At 34.6% G+C, this 22,268-nt stretch overlaps 1 protein-coding gene across 1 annotated transcript in view; it reads left to right on the plus strand.

Annotated features, from left to right (window-relative positions):
- Nucleotides 1–22,268, plus strand: part of PIAS1 (protein inhibitor of activated STAT 1) — a 114,058-nt gene that overhangs the window by 87,350 nt on the left and 4,440 nt on the right. The window contains exons 8-13 of the mRNA XM_081050439.1: nucleotides 3,642–3,715; nucleotides 13,251–13,411; nucleotides 15,084–15,214; nucleotides 15,933–16,113; nucleotides 19,874–20,016; nucleotides 21,900–21,937. Coding sequence (XP_080906565.1) covers nucleotides 3,642–3,715; nucleotides 13,251–13,411; nucleotides 15,084–15,214; nucleotides 15,933–16,113; nucleotides 19,874–20,016; nucleotides 21,900–21,937 — 728 coding nt within the window. The remainder of the gene's footprint in view (nucleotides 1–3,641; nucleotides 3,716–13,250; nucleotides 13,412–15,083; nucleotides 15,215–15,932; nucleotides 16,114–19,873; nucleotides 20,017–21,899; nucleotides 21,938–22,268) is intronic.

Below are 22,268 nucleotides of genomic sequence, written 5' to 3' on the forward strand. Positions count from 1 at the left end.
CACATACCTTTTCATTTCTTTTGGGTAAATATTTAGGATTGGGGGTGCTGGGTCACATAATAAGTGTATGCAAAACAGATTGGCAGTTTCTTACAAAGTGCATATACCATTTTTGCATTCCCACCAATAATATATGAGATTGTGAGTTGTTCCTCATCCTCACTAGCACTTGGTATTATCAGACTACTTTGATTTTAGCCGTTCTGGTCAGTGTGTAGTGGAATCTCACGGTTTTGATTTGCATTTTCCTAATGACTAATGATGTTTAACATATGTTCATGTGCTTATCTGCCATCCTTATAGCTTCTTTGATGAAATGTCTGTTCAAATCTTTTCTCCATTTCTTTCTTTTTATAGTTTGTGCTTTTTAGTATTTCTATATGATGCAAGGTAAGGTTAGAGGTTCATTTCTCCCCATATAGATACTCAGTTGTTCCAACATCTATTGAAAAGAATATCTTTTCCTTCATTTAATTACCTTGGCATCTTTATCAAAAACCAATTGACCATAGATGTATGATTCTATATTTTCCATTGACCTATAATGTCTATCCTTATGCCAATACTACAGTCTTGATTACTGTAGCTTATAGTAAGTTTTGGAATTAATCTTCCAACTTTGTTTTTCTTTTTCAGAATTGTTTTCACTAAGTCAAACAATTCTAAGTATATATAAAGGTAATACATAGTGATTAAATCGAGTTTATTTCAGGAATATTAGGTTGATACAACATTCAAAAATCAATCAGTATAATTCACTTTTTCAATAAACTAAAAAAGAAAAAGATCATATGATCATCTTCATAGTGCAGAAAAAGCATTTGGTCAAGTTCAATATCCATTCATGGTAAAACTAAGCAAACTTTAAAGAGAAGGGAACTGCTTCAGTGTAATAAAGGGTATTTATAAAAAGCCTTTAGCTAATATCATAGTATGGTGAAAAACGTGAATGCTTTACCTCTAAAATTGGCAACAAGGCAAGAATATCTGATCTTAATACATCTCTGTTCAGCATTGCCCTCTAGATCCTAGCCAGCACAATAAAGCAATAAGAAGCATACAGATTAGAAATGAATAAATGATTATTGTCTTTAGTTAAAGATGACCTCAGTGTCTATGTAGAAAAAATTCTTAAGCCACAAATGCTGCTAGAACTAAATACGTGAATTTAGCAAGGTCAAGTACACAAGGTAGCAGTGAACAGTTGGAAATTGGAATTCAAAAAACAAGAATTTACTGAAAGATCCAGAAATAATAAAATATTTAGGGATACATTGCACAAAATATGTACAAGATTTGTATGCTGAAAACTACAAAACATTGCTGAAATTAAAATAAAACATGAATAATGGAGAGATATACCACGTTAATGGATCAGAACACTCATTGTTATTGGAGAGATGACAGTCCTCTCAAATGATCTATATAGGTTCAGTTCGATCCAATCAAGATCCTAGTAATATCTTTAAAATCATCTTTACATGAAAGGATTTACTCAGATTGAGTCTATAATGGCAAAGGCAGAAGGGAAAAGCTTTTTAAAATGAAATTGACAAGATGATTTGAAAATAATTGCAGAAAATTCTCCCACCTCTGAAAGTGAATATACAAATCACATTTTGTTTTAAGTAACAACACCTAGTTTTTATTAAGAATGACGTTAGGTTATTTTAAAGAATTTTATGTATGTTAAATTATTCAATCCGTAAAACAGTGACGTGAGGTACTATTATTATTCCCATTTACGAGATGGTGAAACTGAGGTATACAGAAGTTAAATGACTTGGCTAAGGCTGAATTCTAACCTAGACTAGCTTTAGAGCCTGTTTTCTAAGCCACTACCTCAGGTTGCCTCTGCTGTTTTCAATTTCTTTTAGAAGTACTAAACACTTAACTTTGTTTTGCATGAGACTGATATTATGATCTATCGTATTGCTTCATTAAATGGCAGTTTAAATAGACAAAACCCCTAAGTCAGTTACTGTTCCCATTGCTGTATATATGAAGGCATTCAGAATGGTTGATAATCATATTAGAATTCTATTTGCATGTTTATTTTGTATGGCAATTATTTGTTACCTTTAAAAAGATAATATTTATTAAATGTATCTCTTTAAGAAAGGGTTGACTAAGATCGGGTCTGTAATGGCAAAGGCATACTTTTACAATATACATATGATACTAATTAGCCTAAGTGATGTGACAACTATGTTTCCCAAACTAAAACCCAGAGATTTTATGCCTTTTCAGGTGTGAGAGGCAGCCTATAACTTATATAGGCTTTGAAAATTTGGAATTTCCAGGCCATGAAATGACTTACTAGTCTGGCATCAGAATCACATCTGCAGCTTTTTAGAAACTACCCGTTAGTGTCTCTCTTCCCCATTCTGATTCAGTGGGCAATTAGAAGTTAGAAAGCTCTATGGGTCTTTCTGATGTACATCTTAATTGAGATCCACTAATTTATGGAGACAGTTGGATAGAATATTTTAGGATTTGGACCATCTCAAATAATCCAGACTGTATGATGAGCATGTTTAATAAAAGCAGGATTCCTAATTCTCATAAATGGTTATCAGCACAACAGACAACTACTCTGAAATCATCTTCCTTATGTGAGTATTTTTTCCTCTCCCCATTTTCTTTATTATATGTTAACTATTTGGTCACGGTTAGTTGTGCTACAGCTCTAAAATTCTATGATTGGTTATGTATGTACACAGCCACTCCACTAGGGCCCCCCCTTACACATAAAGACTTTAAAGGTATTGTGAACAGTTCTAAAATTATTAGGCTTTTCCAGTGTTACTTCTATGTTGAAGTTCAATTGAAGTTCTAAGTAACAGATGCCTCAGGTTTCCAGATGAGAAGTATAAAGGTCCTTGTTATATTAGACTGATGAAGAATAACAGAATAGCCTTAAAAGAAAATTACTAGTGTCTCCTCTATTAAGAACCGTAGGAATTTTGAACTGAAAAGACATAAGAGATTATCTAGTATGGGTTTTTATTTTACTAGAAATAAAATTAAGCTCAGAGAAGAATTGACCTACCTAAGGTAACAATTAGTTTATGGATAAATAAATGTACAACTCAAATAATTATGTGGTAAAAAAGCTGTTGAACTTTGTTGTTTTCATAATTTAAAATTTAAATTACTGTGCTTTGTAATATTTTGTTATTTCTGAGCTTTGGGGAAATTTGTAAATACTGGTTTTATAGTTGGTATTTATTAATTTATTTTAAAATAATATTGTCCATAGTTTAAAAGAAAGAGCTATAAAAGAAAAAGCGTCTGCCATCAGTTGAGTATGTCAACCTGCTATAGAAGTTTCCTTTATGTTACTGCAATGCAGTTTTTGCTCCATGGGTGAGAAACAGGAAACTTACAGGAAATGTAGTCAGGCTGCAGATACACAGTTGTTTTCCTTCCTTTGTTTATTGTAGAAATTATAAACTATATATTGTTTTTATCTTTCCATTCAATTGATTGGAAAATAATTAAGCAGATTATTTTTTTAGTTCCCTTTTTTTTAAGGTGTCTCATTTTAAGTTCCCTGTTTTTTTTCTTACTTTGCATTAGTGATGTATCTTTCATAAACTTGTTCTATTTGTTTGTTTGTATTCTCTTCAATGAATCAGTTAAAGAGAAATTGACTGCGGATCCAGACAGTGAGATAGCTACAACCAGCCTAAGGGTTTCTCTACTATGTCCAGTAAGTGTTAACTAATATTGCTTTCTAGAAGGTTTAACATACATATTTTCTTCTTGTTAAGTATTTTTAGTATTTGAGAACTGTAGTTTACTTTTGAAATATGCCTACCTTTGTTATAGTTTATGAAACGTGGAAAGCCATTATTATTGTTTAGTCATAGGATTTGGAATCTGAACAAATTTATTAAGTCCATAAAAATTATCTACTCTTAGTAAGATATATTTAAATATTGCTTGTGATTAATGACTCTCTCAGAGTCAAATGTAAAATCTCCAAATAAGGAATGTTTATTTTCTCAGTGTATTTATAAAAATTTTATTTTTAAAAAATGGTATCCTTCTGAATAAAAATCTGGCCGTGATTACCCATTTAACCATTTTGCCAACAATGACTACATTATAAGACTCTACCAGTTAAAAACTATTCTATTTAGCCTGAATAATGGAATTGGTTATGCATATAAAAATAACCCAGATATATTTTTAAACCTGAAAATGAGGTCAAAGTCCGTTATTTGTACAAAATAAATATAAGGCCCAAGACATGCCAAATAATTAAACTTGTGAAAAAGTTCCCCCAAAAAATGTGTTGTTAAGGTTTATTTTTTAATTAGCATAATGCTAGGTTCACTAATGGTAGGAGTGGTAGTTGATGTGACTTTTATAGAAAAATAGGTGAAAAACTAAGATAAATTACTTTGACATTTTGATTATCTTTCATGTATAATTAATCAAATTAATCATACCTAAATTGAAGAGAAAGTATGAAGATTGAGAGGACACAGCTGTTTCCTGATTTGCCTGGATTATTCAGGCAGGGCTGATATTGAAACCTTTTAATATTGAAATACTACTAATCTAAGATGAAGAAACAGAAATTAAATGCTATTTGTTCTACATCTTAGTCTTGTAATTTATAAAACCTCAAACACAATATGAAAAAGTCATTAGCACATGCATTTATTTATAATATTGTACTGTACATAACTCTTTTAGAAAATTTTTTTGTTTTATAGTTACTAAAGGAACTCCTGTTCATTATTAAACTTCTGTAAATTATAGAAAAAATACATTGAAGTTAATAAAAACCACCAAATCCTATCATTTTGTATATATCCTTCTATTTTTTAGGGAAAATATTTTTACTCAAGGCTTTATATTATTATTAAAAATTCTTTCCCGGGGGCCAGCCCGGTGGCTCAGGCGGTTAGAGCTCCATGCTCCTAACTCCGAAGGCTGTCGGTTCGATTCCCACATGGGCCAGTGGGCTCTCAACCACAAGGTTGCCAGTTCAATTCCTCGAGTCCTGCCAGGGATGGTTGGCTCCGCCCCCTGCAACTAAGATTGAACACGGCACCTTGAGCTGAGCTGCCTCCTGGATGGCTCAGTTGGTTGGAGCGCGTCCTCTCAACCACAAGGTTGCCAGTTCGATTCCTCGAGTCCCGCAAGGGATGGTGGGCTGCTCCCCCTGCAACCAGCAACAGCAACTGGACCTGGAGCTGAGCTGCACCCTCCACAACTAAGATTGAAAGGACAACAACTTGACTTAGAAAAAAGTCCTGGAAGTACACACTGTTCCCCAATAAAGTCCTGTTCCCCTTCCTCAATTAAATCTTTAAAAAAAAATTATTTCCCAAATATATGATAATAATCATCAACCGAACTGAAGGGAGAAATAGACAGTAACACAATAATAGTAGGAGACTTTGATACCCTATTTAGTTATGGATAGAACAACCAGACAGAAGGTCATTAAAGAAACAGGAGATCTAAACAACGCCACAGACCAGTTGGACCTGCATAAAATACCCCACCCAGCGCCAGCATGTTGCACATTCTTCTCAGGTGCACTTGGAACATTACCTAAGACAGACCACATATTAGGCCACAAAACAAGTCTTAACAAATATAAGATTAAAAGCATACAACGAATGCTTTTTTTAGTATCTTCTCTGACCACAGTGGAATGAAACTAGAAATCAATAGCACAAGGAAAACAGGAAAATCCAAAATATGCGGAAATTAACACATTCTTAAACAACCAAGGGGTTAAAGAAGAAATCACAAGAGAATTTAGAAAATATCTGGAGATAAATGGAAACAAAATCCCAGTATACCAAAACTTACGGGATGCAGCAAAAGCAGTAGGAAGAGAAAAGTTTATAGTACCAAATGCTTACGTTAAAAAAGAAGAAAGATCTCAAATTAACTTCCTAACTTTACACCTCAAGAAACTAGACGAAGAAAAATAAACTAAACCCAAAATCAGCAGAAGGAAGGAAATAATAGAGATTGGAGCAGACATGAATGAAATAGGAATAGAAAAACAATAGGGAAAAAATCAATGAGACAAAGCATTGATTTTTGTTTTAAAGATTAACAAAATTGACAAATCCTTAACTAGACTAAGAAAAAAAGAAGGAAGACTCAAATTAGAAATGGAAGAGGAGACATTACAACTGACATCACAGAAATTAAAAGGATTAAAAGAGACTACTATCAACAATTATATGGAATACATTGGATAACCTAGAAGAAATGGATAAATTCCTAGACTGAATCATAAAGAAATAAGAAATCTGAGCAAACCTGTAACTAGTGAGGAGATTGAAGCACTTGTCAAAAACCTCCCAACAAAGAAAAGCCCAGCACCCCATGGCATCACTGGGGAATTATATCAAACATTTAAATTTAAAGAAGAATCAACACCAATTCTTTCCACTCTTCCAAAGAATTCAAGACAAAGGAATATTGCCAAACTCGTTTTATGAAGCCAGTATTACCCAATCCCAAAACCAAACGGAGACAATTAAGGGGGAGAAAAACTGCGTACCAATATCCCGATTAATATTGATGCAAAAACTCTAAACAAAATGCTAGCAAACTGAATTCACCAGCACACTAAAAGAATTATGCACCATGACCTAGAGGGATTTATAGCTGAAGTGAAAAGATGGTTTAACAAACACAAATCAATCAACGTAATATACCACATTAACAAAATCAAGGACAAAATCTATATTATCATTCCAATTGATGTGGAAAAAGCATTTGATAAAATTCAACAACCTTTTCTGATAAAAACACTCAACAAACTAGAGTAGAAGGAAGCTTCCTCAATATAGTAAAAGCCACATGTGAAAAGTCCACAGCAAACATCATACTAAACATGGAAAGACTGAAAGTTCTTCCTTTAAGATTATGATTAAGGCAAGGAAACCCACTCTCACCACTACGTGTCAACATAGTATTGGAAATTCTAGCCAGAGTAATTAGACAAGAAAAGAAAATAGATTGGAAAGGAAGAAGTAAGATGATCTCTGATCACAGATGACATGATCTTTTCATGTAGAAAGTCCTACAGAGTCCACAAAAATTATTACCACTAATAAACTAATTTAGCAAGTTGCAGGATACAAATCAACAGTCAGAAATTAGTTGCATGTCTATACATTAACAATGACCAATTTGAAAAAAAAATTAAGAAAACAATCCCATTTACTATAGCATCAAAAAGGATAAAATATTTAGAAATAAATTTAACCAAGGAGATGAAAGAAAGACTTGTACATTGAAAACTACAAAACATTACTAAAAAAATTTCAAAGAATATACAAATAAATGGAAAGATATTTTGTACCGATGGACTAGAGGACTTAATATTGTTAAAATGTCCGTACTACCCAGAGTGATCTACAGATTCAGTGCAAACTTTATCAAAATCCCAATGGCATTCTTTTGCAAAAATAGGAGGGAAAAAAATCTTAAAATGCCTATGGAATCTCAAGGGACTGCCAAATAGCCAAAACAATCTTTTAATGAGAACAAAGTTTGAGGCCTCACACTCCCTGATTTCAAAACATACTACAAAGCAACAGTAATTAAGATGATGTGGTACTGACGTAAAGATAGATAATATGGACCCATTAACTGAACAGAATAGAGAGCCTAGAAACAAACTCTTGTATGTATGTCCAAATGACTTTCAACAAGAGTACCAAGACTACGCAGTGGGGAAAAGACAGTCTGTTCAACAAATGGCTTTAGGAAAACTGTATGTTTTATGTGCAAAATAATGAAGTTGTACCTTATTTTACACTATATGCAAAAATTAACTCAAAATGGATTACAGACCTACAACGTTAAAACATTAAATTCCTAGAAAAATACATAGGAAAAAAGCTTCAATTGAATTTGGCAGTGATTTCTTGGCTGTGACACCAAAAGCACAAGCAATAAAAGCAAAAATAAACAATGGGACTATACCAAACTTAAAATTTTTCTGTATGTCAAAGGAAATAATCAGCAGAGTGAAAAGACAACCTATGGTATAGGAGAAAGTAATTGCAAATCATATCTGATAAGGGGTTAATATCCAGAAGATAAAAGGAACTTCTGCAACTCAACAACAAAAACACAACCTCATTAAAAAATGGGCAAAGGACTTGAACAGACATTTCTCCAAAGAAGATGTACAAATGGCCAACAAGCACACAAAAAGATGTTCAACATCACTAATCATTAAGGAAGTGCAAATCAAAACCACATGAGGTATCACTACACATCCTTCAGGATGGCCACTATCAAAAGAACAGAAGATAGCAAGTGTTAGCAAGGATGTGGAGACACTGGAACCCTTATATGTTGTTGGTGGGAAAGCAAAATGCTGCAGCCATTATGGAAAACAGTATGGTGATGTCTCAAAAAATTAAAAATAGAACAACCATATCACCTAGAAGTTCCCTCTTCTAGGTGTATGTCCAACAGAATTCAAAGCAGGATCTCAAAGAGATAAGTTGCACGCCCATGTTTATCACAACATTATTCATAATAGCCAAGATGTGGAAGCAACCCAGATGTCCATCGAGAGATGAATGGATAAAGCAAATGGGCTATATACATAAAATGGAATATCATGCAGCATTAAAAAGGAAGGAAATCTGTCATATGCTACAACGTAGATGAACCTCAGGAACATTATGATAAGCAGAATAAACCAGCCACAAAAACATAAAGGCTGTGATTCCATTCATAGGAAGTATCTGAAGTAGTCAAAACTGATAGAAACAGAGAGTAGAAAGGTGGTTACCAAGGACTGGGTAGTTCAGGTGCTCTCTATATTATTAGAATATTTTAGAGTTAGTGTTTAGTGGGTATAGAATTTCAGTGTTGCAAGATGAAAAAGTTCTAAAGATCTTGCAAAACACTGAATATTCTTAGCACTACTGAGCTGGACATTTAAAAATGGTTAAGGTGGTAAATTTATGTGTTTTTAACCACAATAATAAATACTGGCTGGGGGTGTGTGGGGTCAATTCCTAAGTAACCAGATAAATGTTATAACAGCCTATAGTGTAAAGGAATCTGGTATTTTTTAACATTTAGAAAGATGGTTCACACACTAGGTAAATGGAAAGTGGGAAGAAGACAGAGATTTAAAGGAGAAAAAAAAAAAGATATATACTTATCCTATCCTCTTTCCCCCAAATCCTGATGTATAATTCCTTGCCACCCCATTCCATTATAAAACACCAACCAGTTCAGAGAACATGAGAAATTTAGAAAAGTGCATAAGCTTCATCTTCCATTTAAATCACTGGAAGAAGTTCTTTTTTTCTGTAATCTCATTGTAAGTGTTTATAGTTGTGCTAATATACATATGTTATTGTCATTTAGTATGTAGATGAAACATTTATTTATATATTTAAGCTCTACAGTATAAATCTTGACATTTTTATTTGTAGAACTAGTTTTGAATTTTATAGTTCAGGTGATCTCTATACTATTAGAAAATGTTAATCACATTTTGCTCCTTGCACCTCTTAATTTAGTGGACCATCTTTTAATTTGCCTTTCCATATTCCCCCCATTCCTCCCTTTCTAGTTTCAACAGTTTTAGCAGTTCATTTTAAATTGACATCTGCTTTCAAAATTTAGATTATAGAAAAAACTATATATAGTCCATAATTATAATGATTTTATGGATTTCTGTTTGGCTAACAGGACAATCCCTTTTACAATTATTCTGGAACAGTAAGGCAATATATTTTAGGTATGTTTTTACTCTAAAAAGTAAAACTTAGTAATGACAACTCATCTATATATCAAATTTATGGAATAATAAAAAAGATTTGTTCCCTTTGAAATATGTAAATATAATGTCTGACTGTGCATTTGAATTGCCCTTGTTTTGATATACACAGCTCAAAATTAATGAGTTTCTGTTGTTTATGTGCCATTTAGCTAAAGGCAATGAAAATAATTAAAAATGTTTTTGCTCTTTGGGAAGTTTTTAGTTCTGATTTATTAAAAATAGAGCTGGAAGAATGTGTGAGAACCTGCTTTGTGAGATACTCTTAAGACCTGTAAACTCAAATACAAATGACTTGGAGGTGATAGAAGAAAAAAAGGAAACTCCTTGGAAATTTATTTATGAAATACTGATGACGATGATGAAGAAGAAAGAATTGTGAAATTATTCTTAGTATCACACTATTTCTTTTTACAAGGAAAATATACATATTTTATTGGCTTTTGAAGGTCCTTTTGCTATAAACCGGTTTCAACCTATATGTAGCTTGGGTACTTGGCAGCACCATCAATTACTGATATAGCACTATTATGTTACAGTAATGTTACTGCATTAACAAATTCATTTGGGAGTTGTCTTCAGTGTTTGCAAATGATGCACATATACACCATATCTTATTAAAGAAAAAGGGGAATTTGTAGTTACAAGATGAAGATGTTCAGAGCTTAGCTTCTCTGCTGATACATGTTAGAGAAATCAGTGTCCATTTGCAGATAAGTATTTAGAATTTAGTGATTGTTTTTAACATTCAGGAACAAGAGGAGGATTATCATATAATAGTTTGTGATTCTTTGAAGCAAGGCATGCATTTGAAAGTGAACTTTTTCTTTCTTACACTTATTTATGAATGTCCTTCCTGGGCCATTCATATAGCAGTGTTCCTTAAACACTGCAAGTAAACTTGTCAGTGTGGCTGCTCATAAAGGCTTGAGAGTTGCTCTCTCATCAAAAAGATGAACTGACAGCTGGGGATTATAGGGATGAAGGTATGTGAGATGAAGAACTTATCTTCTTATCCATTGTCTTCATAAACTATCAGAAGTAGCCTACTAGTTAAGCAGTACATGAACCTTGTCTACTATGACTGTTTGTCTAGGATTCTGAGTCCCTTATTTCTCTACTTAGTATTAAGTCATTAGGAAAAATACCTACTCAGTAGGAATTTGCACTTCACAGGTAAGTTAAAGTCTGATTTAGGATATAAAATTTTAATTTAGCATCGCCAACCAGATTGTTATTTGGAAAATGTCTCCAGACTAATGAAGTGTGCCTTGGCTAATGGTATATAGATGCTTTTTCTGTTATAAGCGCTAGTTTGTTCTTTTTTCGCCTCTTCACAGGTGCTTATGTAAATCAAATCATAAAAATCGAGTAGAAGTATAGAAAGGGAGTAATGAGATTGTTAAAGATTGTGTGATCATAGCTAGAATAGAAGAGTGATTGAGCTGAGGTTTGGGTGCGTTTCCTACTAGCTAACAAAATGACTTGAAGCAAATATGTTCCTGTATTTCAATAATGGGTACATATATTGAGTGCTTACTATGTTTCAAGTACTATACAATAAACAATTTTAACTCCACAATCTTATGATGGAGATGCTAATTTTTTCCACATTTTATGAAACTGAGGCTCAGAGACACTTAACAACATTCAGGATCCCCACCATAAGTAGTAGTGGGGCCAACATTCAAACCAGGCCGTCTCACTCCAGGACTCTTACTCAGGGCTGCCTGGTAAGGTGCTGCCTACAGCCTGCGCGCACCCCATGAAAGGTGCCTCCTCAGCCTGCTCACCCCACACAGCCAAAGCCTTCTCAGTACCCCAGACCACCTTCCTGCTGTCTGGAAGATACACACTTCCAGGTGCCAGGGGTAGGGAGATGAGTCCAATGTGCTCCTAGTAAACAGGACGAGACATACATACATAAATCGTATACTCACATGCAGGGAAGAGTGGGAGCACAGAGAGAAGGGAGCTACCAGTTTTCTGTGTCCCTCCTGTCCATAATCTCATTCTGTAAACTGGCATTACTCCCTTCTCATAAAGTTATAGCACGTTCTGTGTCCTTTTTGTTCTTCATCCCCACATCCTGTTGAAATAAGGAGGAAACAGTGTTACTTTAGAGATAGAAAAAAAGGCCCGGAAAGGTTAAGGGCCTTTCCTAGAGGCATAGTAAATCATTGGTATCAGAACAATAATTTAGGGCCCCAAATGACAGTTAATTTCCTTGGTAGACTAGGAAATTGCACATTTCCCTGAAATTCTTCTAAGCCAAGAATCTTTTTCCTCTTTTTTCCCCTCATGTAACTCATGTCTTTTTCAAGCCTTTGTATTTTCTAAGCCTAGCAAATATGTGGAAAATCTTTTCCTGGTATTTAGCAAATGTGGCTATTGAAAGTAGATAACTTCTAGACTACAGGCATACCTCAGAGATATTGTGTGTTTGGTTTCAAACCACCGCAATAAAGCGAGCTGCAATCTTTTTGCTGGTGGAGGGTCTTATCTTCAATTTGTAAAAGACAACATCTGTGAAGGACAGTAAAATGAAATGCGCTAAAACGAGGTATACCTCTATATGGCCTTTGTGGCCTCCGGAGGCTCCACCGGGGTAATCCAGCTGCACTGCTGTTCTCCAGAGAAGGGGGTCATGATATAGCAGCTCCGTGGGAAGATCTCTGGGCACCTTCTCTGCCTTGGGCCAAAGCTCAGGGACCAGATGAAGCAGATGTAACTGTTCATAGGACAGACTCAGCTGTGTCAGCGTAAGCAACATTTGCAGGACAAGAAGATAAAGTCTCATACCATGCTGGAGGTGCTAGAGGTCCAGGAGTGTTTGCTGAATCACCTGCCATGGTGCCCAGTGAGGGAGGAAGTACAGAGCGTGCGCACACTTGGTTTCCTTCTCAGAGCTGCCATCTGGCAGTTAAGCCAAACATTGTGACCTGGAAACTGCTCTCATTCAGCTGTCAGGTTGATAGTAAATGTCATTGTGTCTGTATACTGTAATAATTTGATAAAATGTTCTCTTCACCTTTCCCAAATCCCTAGTTAAATGGTTCAATTGTTTTAGATCAGAGACTATGCAAAGAATTTGGTGTAAGCACTCTGGAAAAATGCACACACTTGACTTCCAAAGTTTTGCTTATTTCAAGGAGTTTGTGGCCCTTCCTCCTAAAAGCCAATCTGTGAGCTGTCGAGTGAGGGTAAACAACCCTTACTATAGACTTTCCATAGTCACCGTGTCTAATATTTACAGAAATACTGTGATTTTTTAACCTGGAAATGTTTCCTAGAAAAGATGGTTAATGTTCTTCCATATTGATGAAAAGTAAACACAATATGTTTTAAATCAGAACACATACACATTGTGCTTCAGGAAATTTTTATCAAAACCTAACTTTTGAATAACAGTGGTCTAATTTACTTTTATCTCTCTCTTTTAAAGCTTGGTAAAATGCGTCTGACAATTCCATGTCGGGCCCTTACATGCTCTCATCTGCAGTGTTTTGATGCAACTCTTTATATTCAGATGAATGAGAAAAAACCAACATGGGTTTGTCCTGTCTGTGATAAGAAGGCTCCATATGAACACCTTATTATTGATGGGTATGTCACTTGAAAGTTTTTCCTTGTACCTTGAAATGAATGACATTATTTGGGTTTGTTTTCCATCAGGTGTAGGATAAAAATTCTACAGGTAGTGTTTTCTGAGTCATATATTAGGATTTTCATGATTCTAGAAATCAGTATTGTTCAAAATAAGTAATATTGTGACATTTTTCCATTTTCACTTGGTGTCCTCTTGTTTTGGAAATGCATGCTTCACTGTCCTTTACCATTTAAAGTACCAATAGGTCTAAGCAGGGTATGCTTACGCCTTCTCCTAACATAAGTCCATCTATCTTTAGACATGTAGATCGTATTTGAGAAAGAATGAAAGAATTATGAAACTGGCTAACTAAGCTTGCCAAAAAGTGGGTGTTTTAATAGAAGTTAGCCTGTTTTTTGAGATTTTTCTCGTGCTTCAGTCATGGTCAATTGTACCTGTTCTTTGCTGTAGGGCTCCTAAAACTGATCAACACATTGAATGAATAGCAACTTAACGTTGTTTTTCTATTTCCTCTGCAATACTTGTCTTTGTCTTTCTTGTCCACCTACAACATCGCAACAATCTATTTTTTTAACACTCATGTTTTATCTACCAGGCATCATGGAATGTTCCTCTAAATTTTCCCGAGTTCTCTAGCCTCATTTTCCCCACCTTTTTTGCCTGAACAAAGAGAAATTGTGAAAAGAAGGATCTTCTTGATATTTCCTGTACTCCCTAGCAAAACACTTAAAGCAACTTATCTATAGTATTTGAGAAAACATAGGCACCTGAAAGTATAATGTAAGGAATGAAATACATTTAGCAGTACAAGGGTAACCTAGACCTTAAAAGATGTTAAACCAGTCATGCTGGAAAAAGGATACGTAACTTAAATATTTTATGTTTAATTTTTCAGAGATAACAATGATTACTAATAAATCTGAATTGAATAATGTTGTACCAACGCTATATATTAATTTAGTTCCCCTGTCAATTGGGACTTTTCTTTCTTATAAAAGCCCCACACACAGACACACACACACACACATACACACATACATACTCACGCGTGTGTGTGCACACGCAAATTTGAAGAACAGTTAGAAGACAGGAAAATTAAAAGCTTTTGTGGTGTTGTTTTCACATAATTGTGATTGTACAGTATTAATATTTTTATTTGTTTTAATTTAACATTAAAACTTAAGAATTTAACCATTAATTTTACACATTTTTTGCAAATCTTTCTTAAATATCTTCATGATATTTATCAAGGAGAATTAACATTCAATACATATTTTGTATGTATTGCTTCAGTTTATCAAATAAGATATGCTTATTGTAAGCAATTTGGATTATATTTAAAAAGTGTAAAAAATAAAAGTATTTATAATGTCACCACTCAGAGATAACTGCTGTTTATTAGCATGTACACAAAGTTTTATTTTTTAAAAATCTTTGGAAACCTCATTTTTCATGGTTACATAATATTTTCTTATATGAAAGTTTCCATAATTTAACTATTTTCCTATTTAGCCCTAAATTTTGAGAACAAATATTTCTTGTCTAATCTACTTTCTTCTGTCTAATTTATACTTGTACAAAACATAGGTCTGAATGTTTTTTGAACAGTAATAATTCTAATCTATCTCCATAGAATATGATATTCAAAGGACAAATTGTTTTTTATAGCTTGTTTATGGAAATCCTAAAGTACTGTACAGACTGTGACGAAATACAGTTTAAGGAGGATGGCTCTTGGGCACCTATGAGATCAAAAAAGGAAGTACAGGAAGTTCCTGCCTCTTACAATGGAGTTGACGGTAAGTGTTAGTTTTCTAAAAGAGGGGGGCAGTCTTCCTGCTTGTTGTAAAGCCTTGGTTTTCAATATTAAAATGCCCAGATTTTATAGAAAACACTCAGCAGTTATGGATTGCTCAGTAACTGTTAAATTAAATTATTGATTGAATGTTCAGAAGTAGTGAAACTCCTTTTAAACTCACATTTTTGCCAGTTTTTAAATTTTTGTGGTATAAGATTTCAAAGTAACATAATCTAATAAGTCTTTGTAAAGTCATGCTTTTGAAATGGTATCCTTTTAAATGTTTAACAGATTTGGTGCGGATTTGTGAACGTTCTTTCATTTACATTTTTTTCCTGGCTTTTAATATATTTTTGCTGGAAAGAGGTTATGACTTTTTAAAAATGTTACCATAAAATTTCTTAAGTATATCAGGTACTGTACAGGTGAACATATGTAATATATAGTCTTTGCCCTCAAACTGCTTTTATTCTGAAGTGGACATATATTTTGATTGTTTGCCGTAATTCGAATTATTTTTCAAATAAATCCTTTAACAACCAATAATAAATTGTAGGTTTAAGCTTAGGGGAACAGAGCCACTGTTGGTTTTCACTCTCTGACACCAGCAATATTGTTAGTCTAAACTATAACTGATAAATTCATCCCTAAGCCCACTGAAGAAAAGAGAGGAGTGTCATGGGTCTTTGTTGCCCTGTGTTTTAATCATTCCCACACAGGATGCTTGAGCTCCACACTGGAGCATCAGGTGGCTTCTCACCACCAGTCGTCAAATAAAAATAAGAAAGTCGAGGTGATTGACCTCACCGGGGACAGTTCATCTGATGAAGAGGAGGAAGAGCCATCTGCCAAGAGGACCTGTCCTTCCTTATCTCCCACATCACCACTAAATAATAAAGGGTAAGTGCTGAGACCTTAAAAAAAAAGTCATTATGAAAGTAAATTTTGCAAATTTGATTAAAAGATCTGCCAAATAAAATGATTTTGCATAATTGTAAAATTTATCAATTGAAGAGTAAGTTGAATTTTCCTCTGGTATGTCATTATTCTTGAAGAGTCGGGATAATGCATTAAAGGGGTCACTTGAATATAGTGTTTATTATATCAAAGGATTGTTGTAAGACACTGGTTCTCAAAGTCCGGTGTAATATCAGAATAACCTGGAGGCCTTATTAGAGCACACATTGCTCCCATATCCACCCCATGTCTAATTCAGAAATAGGACTGAGAAAATTTGTATTTCTAGTAAGTTGCCAAGTGATCCTAATGCTGCTCCTAGGATTTAGAACACTTACTCAAACTGGAAAACATATGCTATAAAAATAACCCCAAGTATTTCAAGTAGAAAACAGAGGAAGATCAGATAAATGTTTTAAACCTGCCTTGGAATGTGTAAAGCAGGCAATGAAAGAAGTCTAAGACTTCGTACAATATACATGAGTTCTATTTTGCAGACTTATTTCCCGTTACTTGCATAATAATGTACCTTGGTTATGCTTCAGCTCAGTTCATGAAACACTGTTATCTATTTTATGTAAAACCTGTGCCGAACATGGGTGATAGATAAGATGAGTAAGTACCATCCTACATTAAAAGTTTAATATTTTGTAGAAGATGATAAAACAAGTAGCTAACCCTAGTTGTATTCTTAAACAGTCCATTCCTCTCGTGAAACACATTGGGGATTCTCAGCAAAAAGCCTTCATATTTTGCTGAGGCGCAATTGTAGTGTACTAAAAGCTAGAAATAGATGTGCGCCTTGTAAGGTCTTTATCACGAGAATTACCTGTCGGGTTGTAATCAAATGGGAGCTACTCAGAAAACCTCCTTCCCGCAAACGGTAGCACCTGGAGAAAGAGTGTAAGTGAAAGAAGTCCACAGAAGGCATTGTTACAGATTTCAAGATTCAGGAGGGCAAGTTAATACCAGAACAAGAGCAGACATTTCTGTGCTTGGAATCAAATTACTTTCAGGTGTGATATTGTTTGATGAAATAAAAAGACCTTCTATTTGAATATATCTGTAGTTACTTGAAAGATAAAGTTGCAACAGTAAAAGAACATAAATCGTAATAAATGTAGTTCCTCATTCTTTAGAGGACTTTGATTCTTTCAGAAATACAGTCAAACACATTACACAGGTTGGTATTTTTACTCTAGAATAGCTTATCTCAGCATACAGAGACAAAAATAAAGACATTAAAAGCAGTATCATTATTCAAAACAAAATGATTCTAGAAATCAGTTCAATTCTACTTTAAATCCTGCTTTATAAACATTTGCCTCTGATGAAAGCCTGCCTTAATGGCTATTACCCAGGAAGCCTGACCTTGTTATTACATCAACCTATGTTATAAATCTGAGTGGGAGAAAAAGAAAAATCAAATTACGAGAACCTGGCATAGTTAGAACAAATATCTATAAAATTTTGATTCTAAGATATTTTATATCTAATATCATAGTATGACCAAATGCATATTATCATTATTTCTTTGAATGCCATAATTGCAACATTAAAAGATATTTCTCATATCTCTAGATGTATAAATACTTTATGGATTAAATGCATCATTATGTGTGTTGTTAATTCTATTCATCAGAATATTAATAGTAGTCATATAATACATAATAGTAATATGTATATAAACTGTGCAGTAATTTTACTGTCTGAATATACATTTTTCCTTAAAGTAAACTTTTTTGAGTGTTTAGAAATCTAATTATTTCTTTGGATATTTACTTGGCTATTTCTCCAAAAATAGCTGTGTTTATTGTATTTGGAAAATTACATTAGATGCATTAACTACTTTCTAAGCTTCCCAGTGCATAATTGAACCCAGACATAGTATTTGCAAATGCCAGATCTTTCTCTTATTTTCAGATAAAACAAGCAACTGAAAGTTTATGACATCTTTAGAAGAATAACACCATATTCAATACTAGTGGCCCTTTTACAGTAATGACTAGCCAATAAATAGAAGCCTAAATCCAGCATATTGTATTTGTTATTGTGTATTGTAAGGGTGGAAATGTGTTTCTGAATGTTGTCACAAAAATTGAAAGAAAAAGATCTAAGCAGGGATTAGAAAGAGGCAAATATTAATAAATGTAAAACACTTTGCTGTCTTGAGCTACTGAGAGTTCAGTATTCACCCGGAAATTTCCTTTGCTATTTGGTCTATACCAAGATGTTTTTAAAGACTAGCATTTCAACTGCTTTCTTCTCTCTTATAATCCCTCAGGCATTGTCAGAGACAGCTAATGGAAAATAGTGCTTTTTATAGATGTAAGAGGTTTAATTGTTTCCATTAGATGAAACATTTTTATGAAGCAGATGAGTGTATATTATGCTTCATATCCCATTCATAAAATGTGGTAGATGGTCATAACTAAAACTCCGTTCCTGGAAATCCAATCTTAGCATCTTTTGAAATACTCTGTGCCATTGAAATTGTACCGCCACACCCCAAGTACTTCACATGAAGTTTTAAAAGCAAAAGATAGCCTCTTTATGCCTCACCCTCGCCCTTTATTTTCTATAATTTATATACATATTAGCTTCCTAATGATTAGGGTAGCATATGTTCCTTATGTTTGCACTCAGGACTATTAGAATTCTTTTTCTTTTCAAAATCATTTCTTTTTCCTTTCTTTTTCCCTCCTTTTTGCTTTTTGCCTAATTTCTGGTAATGAAAACAAGATTTGACTATTCAGCTACTTAAACATTTCATTCTATTCCAGAATCCCCCCCCCCCTTTTATTTCTTTTTCCAGTTATGCTGTTCTCCCTTTAAAAACTCCACACGTATTCATTTTGGAGCATCTCTTTTCCTTGTCTTGCCATTTTTGTTCATTCAGCAGACCATTTATGTAAATAGTGTGCTGGTGACTGCTGGGCATTGCATATACCAAGATAAACAGCACCTCGTTTTTGTTCTCAAAACTTACAAGTCTTGAGGCCAACTACTAACTCCTCACTGCTCTGATTGCTCCATTCCCCCAGTCTTATTTTCTTTGCAAGGACTTAACGTATACTTTTTACTAGCTGACACTCCATTGCTTATTTTTAAAAGTTTTCAGAATCTCGTCTGCTGTAGATGCTTTTCACTCATGTCCCACTGAAATGGCTCAGCCATGCCTTCCTGCTTTCTAAAAGTGTAGGTGATGGTGATCCTAAGACAGCGTACGATTTATGAATGTTGGATACCATTGCATCCATCCATTTCTCCCTATAGTTTCTGCAAAGTGCTATTAAGTACACAATTATTTCCTAATACAGTCAGCTCTTCATATCTGCAGGCTCTGCATCCGCGGTCTGCGGTGGGTTGAATCCACGAATGCGGAACCCACAGACATGTAGGGCCGACTAAGGGACTTAAGCCTCTGTGGATTTTGGTATGCGGAACCCACAGACATGTAGGGCCGACTAAGGGACTTAAGCCTCTGTGGATTTTGGTATCCGTGGGGGTTTCTGGGGCCAATCCCTTGCAGACACCAAGGAACTACAGTAATTATGGTAGTCTAAATCATATATTGCTTTTCTTCTCTTTTGTTTTTTGTTTTTATTTCTAGCACAAAAGCTAGGACTCATTGTGAGATGCAACACCTTTTTTGATAAAAGTTCAACTGACTCATGAAAATTATGCACTCCTTTTCTTCTAGCATATTAAGTCTTCCACATCAAGCATCTCCAGTCTCCCGCACCCCAAGCCTCCCTGCTGTAGACACAAGCTACATTAACACGTCCCTCATCCAAGACTATAGGCATCCTTTCCACATGACACCCATGCCTTATGACTTACAAGGTGAGTCACCGCTTTTCCTGTGTTGTTACATAGCATTATGAATGCCTTTAATTTATATAGTCTTCTGGGTGAGTTTAAGGAAGAATTGAAAGATTGGGAAAACAGGCTTGGACCTAGGGAACTGGGAGGAATGTATACTGTGATCATAAATATATACTGATCCGGTTTCTTATTTGTACCTTCATCAATAATAGCCAGTGTTTTACCGCCAGTGGTAAAACTAGTGCAATGATCTTTAGCTTTTGTCACCTTCAAAGTAGTCTGCAAGTTGATTTTGGATGACTTCTTATATATTGATTTGAATTTTGATATTTATGAAAATTATTTTTTCTCTGTTCTCAGTGACAATGCAACAGACATTGTGGGTAACTATGTTACTATCTTTTAGATAATGCTGAATTGAGACAATGGAAAGTTTTAATTTTTGTTCCAGTGAAACTTACTCTTCTTTTTTAAAGTAGTTTGAAATGTCAGTATACTCATTTGTACAATGTATTTTGAGTTCATAATAATGATTTACATTATTAAAAAGAATCATTTTTCTCATATCTTTGTAATTTAATAATTTTTATATTAGCCATATAATCTAAGAACATTTTTCTTTTTTATTACAAAAAGCCATATATGCTCATTATAGAAAAAGTAATACAAAAACACAAAAGTGGAAGTTTCTTTCCATCCATCCCCAGCAAAAGAAAAAAAAAATACCCAGGCCACTGGCAAGGATTCTTAGGAGCTGAGATAGTTGAGTGGATTCTTAGTGATTGTAATGAAAACCCTGTTTCAACTCTGTTGAATAGAACTTTCTGCAATCAGGGAAATGTTGTCATCTATACTAACCAATGTAGTAGCCACTAGCCACTTACGGTTATTAAGCATTCGGAATGTGGCTAATGTGACTAAAGAACTGAATTTCTCATCTTTTGTAACATTAGTAACTTTACATCGCCAAATCATGTGGTTAGTGGCCATTCTGTTGGACAGTGCGGTCCTATTGCTCACTCAGTCCACTGCCGAGTCTCACTATCAAGAACCACAGTGCCATACATTTTGCAGGTCCTCATGTTATAATCTGTTCTAGTGTAGACAGTGGATGGATCCCCAAAGTATTTGTGTTGCTGTCATATTTTTATTTATATCTGCTTGTACTTTTCCCCAAGTTTAGAGGTCCTAACAAGGTATTTTATTCATGTTGCTTTACTTGCTCTTCATTGCATTACACATTAGGCAATATGGACAAGAATGCACATTGGAGGGAGCGGGCCTGCAGTGACTCCCTGGCAGCCAGGGATCAGAGCTGGTCCTTCTGTAATAGCCACACCTCCAGCAGTCGGGCACCCCCTCTGATCTCTTCTTCCCTCATGCCGCTGGAGAGTCTCTGAATTGGACCTGGTACAGATAGTGGCAAGTGAGCAAATTTGAGAAAGAGAAAGAAACTCTGTGCTCCAATTTGGTTAATGTCTTTCAACTTCACTCTTTCTCATCCACAAAATGAGGGCAAAAATAATTACAAACCTCATGAGGTGCTTGTGAGGAGTAAATTAGAGTAGATTGAAAGGTTACTAAGAGGAATTAATGAGAGCATTTGGTGAAAAGTGCTGTGTCCGTTTAAGGGGTCAGTGTTACATCTAACAAGGCCCAAGTCCCACAAGTGGAGTCACAGGAAGGGCAAATCATTGCTAAACTTGGCCTTCATTCAGCCTTAGTAATCTAAAGATGGGAAGGGTATAAAACATTCCGCTCAACTCTTCATGTTTCGATAAAATTGTAAATGAATTAGAATTAGGTTTAAGATTTGCATTTGATTTTGAAGTATTGGGGCATTTGGGAGGGTTTTTGTTTGTTTTTTTAATCAAAACTGAAATAATTTTTTTGTCCCACAGGATTAGATTTCTTTCCTTTCTTATCAGGAGACAATCAGGTACGTATATGAAAAAAATTGCTGTTATTTTAATTGTATATTAAAATATTTACAAGTATAATGTAGAGCCAACAGAAAGAAATAAACTTCATAGAAAATTCAGAGTAGTCATACCCATTACTATTGTTATGGTTAAGAATTTAAATAAATAGGGGCGGCCCGATGGCTCAGTTAGTTAGAGCGCCAGCTCTGAACAACAGGGTTGCTGGTTCGATTCCCACATGGGCCAGTAAGCTGCGCCCTCCACAACTAGATTGAAGGACAACAACTTGGAGCTGATGGGCCCTGGAGAAACACACTGTTCCCCAATATTCCCCAATAAAATTAAAAA

The sequence above is a fragment of the Rhinolophus hipposideros genome (genome assembly GCF_964194185.1).
Source record: "Rhinolophus hipposideros genome assembly, chromosome: 5".
Taxonomy (NCBI): Eukaryota; Metazoa; Chordata; class Mammalia; order Chiroptera; family Rhinolophidae; genus Rhinolophus; species Rhinolophus hipposideros.